The sequence below is a fragment of the Mustela nigripes genome, chromosome 2 (assembly GCF_022355385.1).
Source record: "Mustela nigripes isolate SB6536 chromosome 2, MUSNIG.SB6536, whole genome shotgun sequence".
In the NCBI taxonomy this organism is placed as follows: domain Eukaryota; kingdom Metazoa; phylum Chordata; class Mammalia; order Carnivora; family Mustelidae; genus Mustela; species Mustela nigripes.
In genome coordinates, this window is record NC_081558.1 from 72,335,189 (window position 1) to 72,349,065 (window position 13,877).

The 13,877-nt window shown below is 32.6% G+C and overlaps 2 protein-coding genes and 1 non-coding gene across 4 annotated transcripts in view; 2 read left to right on the top strand and 1 right to left on the bottom strand.

Annotated features, from left to right (window-relative positions):
* The window catches only part of OSBPL10 (oxysterol binding protein like 10), a 349,809-nt gene extending 346,390 nt beyond the window's left edge, over positions 1-3,419 (top strand). For both annotated transcript variants that reach the window (XM_059390786.1, XM_059390789.1), the window contains one exon: positions 3,225-3,419. In XM_059390786.1, coding sequence (XP_059246769.1) covers positions 3,225-3,368 — 144 coding nt within the window. In that variant the 3' untranslated portion in view covers positions 3,369-3,419. The remainder of the gene's footprint in view (positions 1-3,224) is intronic.
* STT3B (STT3 oligosaccharyltransferase complex catalytic subunit B) overlaps positions 1-13,877 on the bottom strand; it is a 96,758-nt gene that overhangs the window by 10,188 nt on the left and 72,693 nt on the right. Inside the window, exons 6-12 of the mRNA XM_059390785.1 lie at positions 9,801-9,899; positions 8,080-8,226; positions 7,121-7,169; positions 5,607-5,761; positions 3,427-3,638; positions 1,341-1,528; positions 579-750 (exon numbers count right to left, since the gene is read on the bottom strand). Coding sequence (XP_059246768.1) covers positions 579-750; positions 1,341-1,528; positions 3,427-3,638; positions 5,607-5,761; positions 7,121-7,169; positions 8,080-8,226; positions 9,801-9,899 — 1,022 coding nt within the window. The remainder of the gene's footprint in view (positions 1-578; positions 751-1,340; positions 1,529-3,426; positions 3,639-5,606; positions 5,762-7,120; positions 7,170-8,079; positions 8,227-9,800; positions 9,900-13,877) is intronic.
* LOC132012724 (U6 spliceosomal RNA) lies at positions 2,235-2,336 on the top strand. The gene has a single exon (XR_009402710.1). It is a non-coding gene; the product is annotated as a U6 spliceosomal RNA (small nuclear RNA).

A 13,877-nucleotide genomic window follows, 5' to 3' on the forward strand; every position in this document is an offset into this window, starting at 1 on the left:
ATATTCTTCTTCTCAGTCTACCAGATGACTAGCTACAATGCTAACACAAATAGAACTCATTTGCTTAACATCCATTATCTATTTAAAATCTTTAAAGAACAGAGAGGTGATTATCTTAATTTATGCAAATTACTTATTTAATAGAGTGAACATAATTTACATGGCCATAAAATTGCAATACATTTGGCTTTACATACTTGCAAATAATTTTAATTTAAAAATGGAAAATACAAGTTAAACAGTATTTAAATTTCAGATTTTGCCTGATTTTCCAGTGAGCTACATTTATCATGCGATGTGCCAGAAATCAGCCTATTTTCTGAATGATATTTAAGTAGGTAAATACCATTCTTAAAACCAAAGTATATAAGCATACCCTGCATTTACTTTATTGAATAAATGAGTGAAATATTATTTTGAGAATTCAGCAGAGTACTTTTACGCACATTTTCCCTACTCAAACACAAAGTGAAGCTTGACTGTGAAATATAAAGATTTAGCAAAATATACAGCAAAATATAAAGACTGTGAATTATAAAGATTTATAATTTTTAATCTTTTGCTTATCAAATTCTTACCAGTGCTATGTGGCTGTTATTCCAGGTGTTATTATCCACCAAAGTAGTTCTATTAGCCATTCCAGCTATCTGATAGCCATAATCCCACCAAGACATCACTCGGGCATGTTCATCTGTATTTTGCCTTAGCCAAAAGTAAGCTTCTCTAAAATCATCTAAGATATTCCTGGTGCTGAAAAGAATCACAATATTCTTTTAAATAAGATCTTAAATGTGAAGACAATCACTTAAAATCTTGAGGTGCTAAGTAAGCCATTATATAATTTCACATTTTAAAATCCTCAACAACGGGGGCGGGGGATCCATTAAGAGCTAGACCAGTGCTTTTTAAACTGTAATATGCACACAAATTACTTGGCTAGCTTAAAAAAAAAAAAAAAAAAAGATTCTGGTGTACTAGTTCTGGGGTGGAAATGTCCATAGGGAGGTAAAAAAAAAACATGGTGGATTCAAATGCAGAGTCTCACAAACCCCATTCTATCTTTGAATTCTATCTTTTGAGATAGAAAAAAAGGATAGGTTAAAAAAAAATCCCTTTATAGCCAAGTTATTTTCTTTTTCTTTTTTTATTTGAAAAAGAGAGAGTGAGAGAGCACAAGCAGAGGGAAAGGCATCGGGAGAGGGAGAAACAGACTTCCCACTGAGCAGGGAGCCCAACCCGATGCTGGGCTCACTCCCAGGATCCCAGGATCATAACAAAAGCTGCAGGCAGATGCTTAACTGACTGAGCCACCCAGGTGCTCTGCCAATTTACTTTCTTACCCATCATGATTATAGGACGCCAGGACCACACTTGGACTGGAGTAGGCATTGCTTGTGACCCAGGTACAGTGGACTGCAAACATCATTAATAGCATCAGCATCAACATGGTGACAATGCTTTTTATATTAGGACCTAATCCTTCTTCAGTTTTTTCCTGTTCAGTTACATGTTTCCTCACTTTACCTGCCTGAACATAGAAAAACTGGTTAGACTAATAATTTGACTTGTGTCATTAAGGCATTCAGGGAAAATGTTGAGAGAATGTTAAATCAATTTAATTCACTGAGAAGGAAAATGTATAACCATCAGATAGTCTTGTGTGAGTGATATAATGTTTTCTAAAAATTATCAAGGTAGATTTTAAAGTCAAAAGTGAATGAGAAGGATTTCTGGGACTATACCCAATTCAGGAGCTGATCACAAAGTAAAATACCTCTAGTATAAAGCTTTTGAACCCAGGTGCCCTTAAATACAAAGGGGAAAAAAACAAAACAAAGACAAAAGAGATAACTGGTTATTTTGGCCTCATTCTGGCAACCTTTTCTTTTAAAATCTGAATTTATCATCCTGAAAATGGCAATGTCCACCTATAATTTAGACTTATAGTAATTTTAGCACAGGAAAAATCTGCATTATTGTAATCTTCCAATTACCAAAGCCTCAAAATAACAGGCTTGTTATTTGGTTAAGATTACAATCCTATTAAGATTACATTTTTGCAAACAACAAAATCCCAAAGGAGTCAGATTGCAAAGCCAGTTAAAAAAAAAACACAAAACATAACCACCGCAAAAGCAGAATGTGCTTTATTAACACAAATCCGCATGAATTCTATTGGACCTATAATAAGGAAAGAAAGAACTTCAAAGTTAATACTTATACTGGGAAGTTTCATTCCTTTTTGGTATTTAAAAACCTAGTGAATACTCAAATAGTGAAGGTTAACATGGTCCCTGGACAAGGATGACATGCAAATTGAAACGTTCCATATTTTTTCATAAAAGGTTCTTTTTTGCCACTCTCATGGAAATAAGTAACATGGGACTAAACAAAAAACAAAACAAAACAAATAAACAAAAAGACAAGTGCCCTTACAAGTTGTTTCTACACCTGCACCAAATATAATCCTGCTGTTACGTGAAAGGTTAAAAGTAAATTACATTATACTGGACAGCCATCTGTTACTAACAAACTAGAGGCTTTTTTTTTTTTTTTTTTTAAAGAGAACAAGATAGAGTATGTGTACATACTTGTGCAAGCTGGGGGCATGAGGCAGGGGCTAGAGGGAGAGAGAATCTTAAGCGGGCTTCATGCCTAGTGTGGAGACTGATGGAGGGCTCTATCTCACAACCCAAGCCAAAATCAAGAGTCAGACATTTAACCAATTGAGTCACCCAGGTGCTCAAGAGGCTTCTTCTTCTTCTTTTTTTTTTTTCTAAAGTTATTTATTCCCCTTATTTTACTTTTCAATCAAGCAAATATTTAAAAAGTTTACACTGAATATGGACCTAAAGAATTAATGCTTGTACACATCATTTTGGAAGGGTTTATAGTGCTAAATTTTGTGTAACTAAGGAGAGCAGAATGTTTTACTCTCAAAAGTGGAGGGGTTTCAGATAAAACCTGACCAATTACGAAAAGAGAATTCCTTCTCTGATTACATTGTATTTTCTTCTTCTAAGCTAAAAGACCAAAAGACCAAACAGGACCCAAATGGTGACACAAATAGTAGAGACCAATTAGAAATTTCACAGGTTGTCTAAATCCTTATTTAATCATTTTTTTAAATATGTATAGTTCTTGCCATTGTAGAAAAATAAAGCACATAAAAATTTTATTTATTTTTATTTATTTTAATTTTTATTATTTTATTTATTTGACAGAGAGAAATCACAAGCAGTCGGAGAGGCAGGCAGAGAGAGAGAGACGGAAGCAGGCTCCCCGCCGAGCAGAGAGCCCGATGCGGGACTCGATCCCAGGACCCTGAGATCATGACCCGAGCCGAAGGCACCGGCCTAACCCACTGAGCCACCCAGGCGCCCCAAGCACATAAAAATTTTAAAGCCCTTATATTTAGATTCCCACCTTATCATACAAATTTCCTGGGTTTCTTTTATCATCCTCATCACTGCTGTCTTCCACAGGTGGGTTTTCCCTTTTCATGTCATCCCCCAAATAGTGCTCAAACACATTCGAGAAGGCAATTGCAGATAGCATACAGACGACCGGAGTCAAAGTCAGCATCAAACGCACCATCACTCCAGCAAAATAGACAGCACTGATTGCATACAGAGCAACTGCAAAGACAAGTTCTCTTATAACACTTCAGAAAATGTCTACAGAAAACTGAACTCAGTATTTAACACTACATTATAAACCAAAGCTAAAAAGAAACAAATATCTCATAAAGAGCTAACTGTTTTTAAATTGATAATACAGACCAATTGATTTAATAGTCATACTCAGAAATTATAAGGCAACTTGACTAAACACTACGTATCAACAGTTTTAGGTTAATGTATCATGATTCAAATTTAATTATTATGGGAAAGATGACAATTTAGTATTTGTCAATAGCATCACATATTTGAAAATCCATAGCTAAGAGATGAAAACATATTTGGTGAATTAGATTATTAGGCACAGTAAGTTTACAAAAACAAATAATCTATAAAAAGCCAATGCAAGTATCTGGCATAAAGCCTGCTTTAAAGTAGGAATGAGATGAAAATAATATAATTTATTAACCAAAGGAGGAACTTACAAAGTTACTGCCAAGAGACTTAAAAAAAAATCTTTTTCTGAAAATAGTTTTTAACATTCAAAGCTTTCTAGATAATGTGCTAACCACAGGGAAGCCTCCACCAATTCTGGCTAAAGACTGTATGACTTTCAATGGTCATCAGAGCTCTTATATCATTTGAAACTTTTTTTTCTAACCATAGATTTTATTATACTGTATTTGTAAGTGTACAGCTTATTGAATTTTTAACATATGTGCACACCTATGTAATTACTATCCATATCAAAATATAGAACATTTGTGTATCTCCCTTAGAAGGAACCCACATGCCTCTTCCCAGTTAATAGCAGTCCTTCCTCCTCCCTATAAAAAAAGGTAATCACTATTTGAACTTCTAAAGCACTAATTCGTTTTTCTTTATTCTTGAACTTCTTGAAATTATATAAAAAAGTTCTCTTTTGTACTAGTTTATTTACCCATGCTATTCTTTTATTAAATGTTGTCATATATTACACTGTACATCAGAAATTATTTATCTATTCTACTGCTGATAATCTTTGGAATGTTTCTAATTAGGAACTATAATGGACTATAATGGATAAAGTTGCTATGCACATTCTTAAACGTGTCCTTTGTTGGATATACACACTTACTTCTCTTGGATATATACCTGGGACTGGGACTGCTGACTAATAAGGGGGGAAAATGTTTAAACTTAAGTTCTTCTGAGTGACAGAATATTAATAAGACCTTATCCAAAGTCACTGATCTATATAAACAGGACAAAAATTAATGTCATCCTTGGTCATAACTCATGCAAGTGCTATTTTTCTCTTCTGACTTTACTCTGGAATAGTAACCTGAGTGTCACTCATGGTTCAAACATCATACTTGTACAAGTTCAAGTGTGTACGTTACAAATCTTTATAAAGTTTCAGATTTAAACAGATACTTCTTGTGATGATTTATTCATGTAAAGGGCTTTAGTTTCTGCTTATTTTGTCTACTTATATCTTGAAGGTCAAATTTTAAACATCTGGCTTTAAAATAGTTTGAAAATACCACCTTCTTAGTTGGAAATAAATTTATCAGTGAAAAGGATGTTAACTTAAAAGTGATTCCTACTCCATTACAAAACGACTTTACACTGAAATTTGGACAATGGATGCTGCTGTGAACTTCCTCCTACTTAAACATATCTAATTCAGAAAATAAAGACTATGTTGTCAAAAGAGTTATAATTTCCAATTCTCAGTCACATACTATAAGTAACATTAATCTCTCAGAAAACATACTCAGTTAAATGAAAATTTTATGTAACTGCTCTAAGTTAATTTAAAGTACTTTGATGAGTATATATAAAACAAACTGAATTTTTCTTCACAAAACACTTCCACAAAATGAGAGGAAATTTATCTTGAATATGCATAGACTCAAGCAAAGAAAAATAAAACTTTAAAGTGATAATCTCAATAAAGAAAGTAATTGTTGCAAATCAAAGTATTTATTAAAAATCTCTTACCAAATACTCTTTCATCGTTGATATTTTTAATGCAGAACCATAGGCCTGCTGGGAAGGTACACACAAGAATATGTAGATCAAAGAAGAAAGATACCCAAGTCGTAGGTTGATGTTCAGACACTGATGCAATAATTGGAATGTGTATTTTTGCATACCTGGCATTTAAAAAGTTAATATTGTTTAAAATTAAATAAAACAGGAGTCTCTTTTAGATGAAGAAATTTCCTTTGACTGTAAATATGGTTCCTATCACCCATCCCTTCTTGCTTAAAAGTATATTCCAATGTAACCTACAGATGGAAATAAATCTGGTCCACACTGGTGAACCAAAAACCAATATGCCACTCCTAAAATTGGAAGACTTATCTAAAAGCCAGTTATAGAAGTGCTGGCTCTGACTTTTAATACAAAAGCTTTGTTCAAATAGGAAATTTCTGCAGTTTTGATTAGCATTTCCTACGTTTGTTATCAACAAGTTTCATATCTTTTAGACTTATTACTAGCAGAAATACCTTATCCTGTAAGATACTGTATTACCACAATACCTTTCTTAACAAGATGGCACAAAAGCAGGTGAGGGAAACCAAAAGGAGAGAAGAAATTGTTCCTGAAATACCCTGAGGTTCCAAAATAGTCAATTAAATAAGAAAGACTTAAAAAATTTGACCTAATTATTTAACCTAATAAGAATAACTGTCTATGACCAGGGTTCTTCCTCAAACTTTTTGGTGATCCACAGGCTGATCTCTTGAAATATGTGTCTAAATGCTAGCTTCAGTCATTTATACATAAAACGCTTATACTCTTAATTAGACCTGGGCATGAGCCTTTTTGGTATCACACCAAGCAGGCCCAATCAGTAAGTTGTTTATTGGCAGGTTTACTGGGCCACATAGGGAGTAACAAAGAAGAAAAACAGTGGGAAGAGGCAAGAGAGATAAACTGTCATCAACAGATTACATTCTTATCGTCAGGAAAACATTTAGGGACAAAAGTTTGAACTAGTTGTCTCATTTAAAACTAAAATTTTTAATCATTTCATTTTACAGTAGCACTCTTTAAAAATGCACAATATCCTCTAATGTATTTGATAGACTAAAAATATCAAGGAACTTAGATAATGTGGCATTAGAAAAACTACAGAAAAACTATGTGTTTATAACACAGAACCTTACGAATTAAAAATTAAGTACTACTAAAAGACAGAATGGTTAAAAATCAATTATTAAAAGGGCACAAATGTTACCTGCAGTGTTTTGACAAAGAGAACTAAAATAAGGAGCTGACCATGTAGAACAGAAGGTATGACTTACATGTATCATACTACAGGTGCACTCTAAACAGAAATTTTAAACAAAGATAAATTCCAAAGGATGATTCAACATTTATTAAACTAGCATATGCTAGGTACTTCAGAAATGTTGCCCAAGTACTGACAGAGATACTATAATGTAGCAACAGAGGAAAAAGGTATTTTAAAATAATATTAGGACAAATAACTTATCTGCACTTACCCAGTGTCCCACAATGAGTAAAACCTGCCACTCCATGGTGCAATGTAACCTTGGAAGGAAAAATGTAGAGGAAATCAATCTGCCTTTTTATTGTTTATGTTAACTGACTGTTATGGAACTAATGTAAATTACTATTAAAAGAATTTCAGTTTTCTTTTGTAGGTGACAACATATTTCATACACCTGGCAGTCAGATAAAGTAAGGTTAGTAATCACATAAAAACAAGTATCTATGGAGATCACATTTCCAGAGAAATACAAGTTGACAGATAAAATTATAGGAAGTTTTCCCATTCTTCTTTAAACTTCCAGTTCACTAGTAAAATAAAGCTAAGACATTAAGATAACATTTGATAATTTACAAAGGGGAAAGATGTCTAAATTATCTAATCCAGTATGCCAAATTTAAATAAAGTGCAAAAATGATTTTAAACATTCTTGCCTTCACTCTTGCCAATTAATCCTTGATTCTGAGCTAGGCTAGTATATTAATTTGACCTTTAGAGAGTAATCTGATTTGTTTCCAGACACTATTGAAGTCAGGATTAGAAAGTCAGTTGGAATCTAGACGCAGATGGAAACTGATTTGGTTGAGTGTTTAAAAGTTGGAAAGAGAAAGAGTGTATGCATACAGAGTAGGGCAAGCTTATCGTAGGTAACTATGGAAACTGAATTTTATATACTTTGGGGCTATTCAACTATCAAGAGAAGGATGCTTGAAAGTATATTTATTTGGGACTGAAAAACTAAAATTAAGATACAGTTAAAAAAAATATCACAATTTGTAGTGCTATTCAGATTTTAGAGCCTCTGATTATTATTTTCATATTGTTTGTAAGGAATACAACCACAGTATTTAACCTAGTAGGATAAAAAGAAAATGTACCAAATTTGTAAAATAATTACCTTTTTGAATAATCTAAAGTCAAGATTCACAATCTACAGGTGATGACACCTACCTGTATAAGTCAAATAGATGACACTAAGGAACACAGCACCTGCAGCTAGTGACACACCCAAAAAGAAAAGGGTCTGGAACTCTTGTTTTGTTAATCGGTCTCTCAGATACTGCAAGAAAGCATAAGCTTGCAGCAATGCAAACACACCTAATTAAAGAAAAGGGCAATATAAATAATCAACAAAGTACTTTTCCAAAGATACTTAAAAAGGTTAATTTAAAGAGCTTCTTCGAATACCCTGTACCAAACCTATCAAAGACTAGTGATTTCATCTAACCAACATTTCCTTTGTCAAAGAAATTACCATATATTTTTAAAAATGATCAGAATCCCCACATATGGACCAGATATGAAAAAATCTCATTTCAATAACTACATCCTATTTATCACATTATATTCTTCCCTTGTCCCATATTTTAGTGATCTGTTTTCTGGTTTCTAGGGATAAAAAAAGTAGAACTGTCATTACAAGAAGAGACCTAAGATTTACTCAAGGATACAAATGACTTGTATCAGGAGAATCCTGATAGTTACTCTTTATGATTGAGTGATAGGATGTGATCTTAGTTACACACTTATATAAGACTCTAAATTATTGACTATAAGGGTGAATGCTAAATTAGAGCAGTAACAGCAAAAAGTATTTTTTGTTAAAATATACCAAACATGATACAAAAGCACTAGGTGTAAAACTAGAAGACATGAGAGAATCCCAAATCCATATGGCATACTGATTTTTCTTTTAAAAATTTGTTTTTTAGAATTTTAACCATTTTAGAATGAATAAGGATAATCAAAGATTTAAACTTTAGAAAATATAATAACCCATATAACAAACATAATATAAACAAAAATATAATAACCCATACAACTGAAGTTTTTAGGTGACTGTGTATCTTTATACACATTACTCAAAACTGGATATACATTTCTCGCATATAAAATCACTTGGTAATTTTATAATATCAAATTAGAAATGTAAGTAAAAGTATTCATAAAGTGCTATGTAATAGTAAGGTGCGAGTTCTTAACTTTTTTGTGGGGCGAGTTCAAGATTCTAACTTAGAATCTGATAGTAGTTATGGAATACCATATCAGAGTTATATATACTAATATAAAATGCTACAAATAAAATTACTACCTGCAGACTTCCTGTGGGTGTCATGGATCTTGTGTTAAGAATCTCTGTTAAAGTTTTATTCAAAGGTCTCCCATTATCTTGTTAATTGTGATCTAGACTAATAATGGCAAAATAGTCTACTCATATGGAAAGGAATTGTATTATTTCATAATCAATATAAAAGCCATTAATTTCAGTTAGTAGATAAAATATTTTAGGGAGATGAAAGGGACATAAAAATAAAATGTTCCATCTAAATTTGCTGAAATGCAGAAACTCAGTGTACAGATACACTGTTTAATATTTGCTTAATCCAAGCGTATGTTATTTAGTGTTTGCAAATAACATGGATTGTGTAAAAAGGAATATTTTCCCTTTTCAAAACAACAGTAGCTGGGAAAATGGGCACATTTGGGAGCACAGTATCAGAAAGTAAAAAAAAAAAAAAAAAAGCTAAGACTTCATATTTTATAGCGGCAATGTTTTAAAACCAGTAAGATGAAAATTAAAAACAAAAATGAAAATAACAATTCCCTTGAAGACTGGCTGGTTACGCATTCATATATTCTTTAGAAAAAGAAAAACAGATATTTTTTCATACCAGCAGCTGCCATGTGTTCACTTGTCCTGATTGGCTGGAATCCCACAAAGGGTATCTGCATGGATAATATTAAACCCACAATGTAGAAAGTGCTATATGCTATAAAGACAAAATAGGAAACAAGGATAATTTACTACTACCATTAAGTACTTCAAACATAAATGTATACAAATAGCTCATATTTTTAGCAAAGTTTTAATGAACCTTATTTTAAGAACAGAATCTTGAAATGACTGCTCTATTTGATATATAATTGCTAGTTAATTGCATATTATAAATCATGAAAATTCTTTCTACCAATCTTTAAAGTACTTTTCTTTGCAAAATATCATTTAGAACAGTTTAGGAGACTGGTGCTGCTTTCCTTTTCCTAAAATGGAATCAAGTTTTCAATCTATCAATAATAACTGACATACCTCAGAAGCTATATAACTAATTAAAAGCTATTCCTACTGGCATTACTCTGAAGCATGACCTAAAGAATACTGATCCTCATAATATACAAATAGCTGCTATCATCTCAAAACTCTCAAGTTTTCCACATCCTTTTTATAGTCTAACACTTTGTACAGTACCTCTCAGTGAGAAACAAAAAAACCCTCCCATGTCTGTCCACTAAGTTTTCTGTCATAGAAGAAGAAAAGGACTAAGTATATAAAAGTCAAGCCATTGAACAGACTAGTTTCTGAATTTACTAGGGTCTAATAAAGGAAAACCATTTGCTCTTGGCATTGAGCATACTATAATATTCTTGGCTTATATCAACATAAATGTAGGGAAATGGGGAGGGATTAGAATTTGTATAATAACTTGTTTTGCATTTAGGTGTTCGCAGATCACTATTTTGATTAAGTTCATTACAGAGAAGTTAGAATTGGGAATCATTATAATCGGAAGTTATTTAGAAATGAAGATAAAACCCAATTGAAGTAAGTCAATATGAAAATTATTCTATTTATAATGGAAGCTTATTTACATCATTTTATGAAACATAGTCCATAGCTCTTGGCAAATAAACTATTCTATTAGGAAAAAAGACTGCGGGTGTAGTTCGGAAGAGAACTGTTAAAAGTGTATCCAAATTCTACACTATTCAGCATTCAGCATACACTTCTCTTTCCTCCAATTTAGCTGAGAAAGAATGTTTACTTGGTTTCAAAAGAAACCCATTTATGGAAGGTAAACCATGGGCTAATGGTTCAGATGTTAAGCTGTCTCCCAATCTGTATGATAAGAGATGACTATAGTGTTAGGAAAAGGTAAGAAGCTCAAGTACATTTAATAGGAAGGACCAGTGTATGTGAAAAAAGTTTCCAATACGCTCAAGATAATGGAGAACTGGTTGTCTAGAGGAGACTACAAAAGTAGTCCACCTAATAATGCACATTCCAGGGATATTAATGATGGAAGGAATTACCCTCAGTGAGGTACCTGAACACAAATGCACAAAAGGTAAGTGAACCAGAATTTCTATATTAAGTGACTTAAACTGTCAATCAATTTGGTTAATGGGATTTCTAGTATCAGCATGTTTCTTTTTTTAAATTTTTATTTATTTATTTGTTTGTTTGTTTTTTATCAGCATGTTTCTATCAGTGCTGTGTATAGGCCATGGCAGAGTCACTGGGGCAGAATCAGAAAAAAATGGTAATAAGTGATCTTGATCTTGAACAACTACTTAAAAAATTTTCAATTTTCTCACTACAGAATGAGGGGTATGGACAAAAAGATTTGTCGATCACCCCTACCCAACAATAATAACCTAAGATTCTATGACCAACAGGCCTTTTATTAGACACTTACTACTGAGAAATCAAACCTTAGACAAATACTGAACACACAAAGGCACAACTAGAAAGGCCAGGCCTGGGAAAACCTTATGTCATTTACATATTTTAATTATAGTTAAGTCTACTTATGTCCGAATAACATCTTCACCTCTTAGGCTAGACTTCTCTTTCTTATAAACACTAATGAACACTGAATGTTTTAATACTATCACAGAATCTGGATTAAATATGATAAATGGCACATGATGAATAAAAAAATAAAATCTTTTTAAAAAACTTGAGGTGATATTTATGTACAATCATTTAAAAGTGAGTATTTTAGAGGTATTTAGTACATACACAAACGGCTCTCTAGTCCTAAAATGTTCTCATCACCCTCCAAAAAACCCCCACACTCATTAAGCAGGTGCTCCCCATTCCCCCTATCCCAGTGCAGATAAACACAAATCTTCATTTGTCTCTATGGTTTTAATTTGCAGGGTAGTATGTTTTTTGTTTTAGGAAAAAAAAAAAAAAAAAGTAGAAAGCCCATTTACTTCTTTAAGTCACATTTTCCAGAAATAATTACTAAAAGGTATGGTGAGCACACATAAACATATCCAAATTCATACTCTCTCTCTTCAAACTGGACTATTACTATGCTTGGCAATGTAAAAGCATAAGCAACCTCATGCTTGGGAACTATCCAAGTTTCCTCTCAGGGATCTGCTCAAGTTCATTTCCAGACTTTTCAAAAAGAAGAATAAACCTCATAATAGTCTCAACTCAGTGGTTTTATGCAAATCCACAGACACTGTCATTGGTAAAGAAAAAAAACTCTTCATATAGATACAAGATACACTAGAATTCAAGCTATTTAATAAGAGTGATGGAGTTGTTCAAGAAAAAGAACCTCAATCTCAGAAAACATCAAAAGACCAGGTGGGACTTTTATTTGTATTACTTTGTAAACATTGGTTAATGCCAAATAAAACTGAATAAATAGAAGGAGATAAGTTCAACAATATTTTGCCTTTGAATGCCTTTATCTATATTAGATATGCACCAGTGATACAAAGCTGGTAAATGATATATACAATAATCCAAAGAGCAGAATTTTCTAAGAGAACTGGATTCATGTTTTCTCTATTTTTGTATTTGTTGGATCACTGATCCTGTGATGTTTACATAGTGGGATATATGTTCCTCCTCACAGAATTTTTTATTAAAAAGACAAGTATTTCCATTAAAAAAAAGTCAGGATTACTTGCCAGGTAATATAAAATATCACAAACTCAAATTGTTTAATATTGTCCTTCTCCTTGGCTCTGTAAAATTAAATACACATTTCTGTACCTCATTTTAAGTTCCATTTACAAAGCCATGTTTTAAGACATAGAAGAACTAGATATACTTCGGTAGAAAGAAATAGTGAAGTGACTCTCAATTCTTAAAAATAAATAAAATTTTCACTAAAGTGAAAACATATTTTGTTGCTTTGTACAATAGATACTTTGTACAATAGCATCTAACACTGTGTTTAAAAATTACCTAATTAGTTCATTAAAATATAAAACTTTATGTCATTATGGTCAAGGCATTCTATATTAAGATCAATTCCATCCTCTAAGAGTTAGGTATCTAATTGGGAAAATCAGAGATGTACATAACTATAATACAATGAAGCACATCAATGAAAAAACCCTGGCTCTATAAAAACTTCAAGGAGGGAGAGACCTCTTCTTGCCATCAGCAGTGAAAAGACAGTGGACACCATCTCTATCATCCTCTAATGTTCTTAGAAGACCACAACAACACAAACCCACAGATAGCAATCATTCCCCACTAATTCTTCCCATGAACTTTCTAAGGAAACTTGTCCAAATAACTTACTATCCATATCTATCACAACTTTCTATCCACCCATGCTAATCTACTTCTCTTACCCTTTGAACCAGAAGAACAAAGCATACCATCAAAGTAGTGAACTCTAAGAAAATGCACAATGCCAATAATGTTGTAAATCATTTATTACATCATGAAAATGTTACCACACTGCCATCCTGTGGAAGCACAGTTACTGGCATTCACTACTGCATATGATATTCCCAATGTGCTCGAAGAATTCCAGAAAAAATGGTCATTAGGTCATAGGTCAAACTATTCTGTTTGATTATTTCCAGTCAAAGAAAATCTCTCTGACTTGGGTCAAATGCTAATCTTTTAAACAGAGCCTAAAAATCTTTTACTGTTAAAATACTTTATTCTTTATCTAAGGGTATGTATGGGATAGGGACAAAATTATATA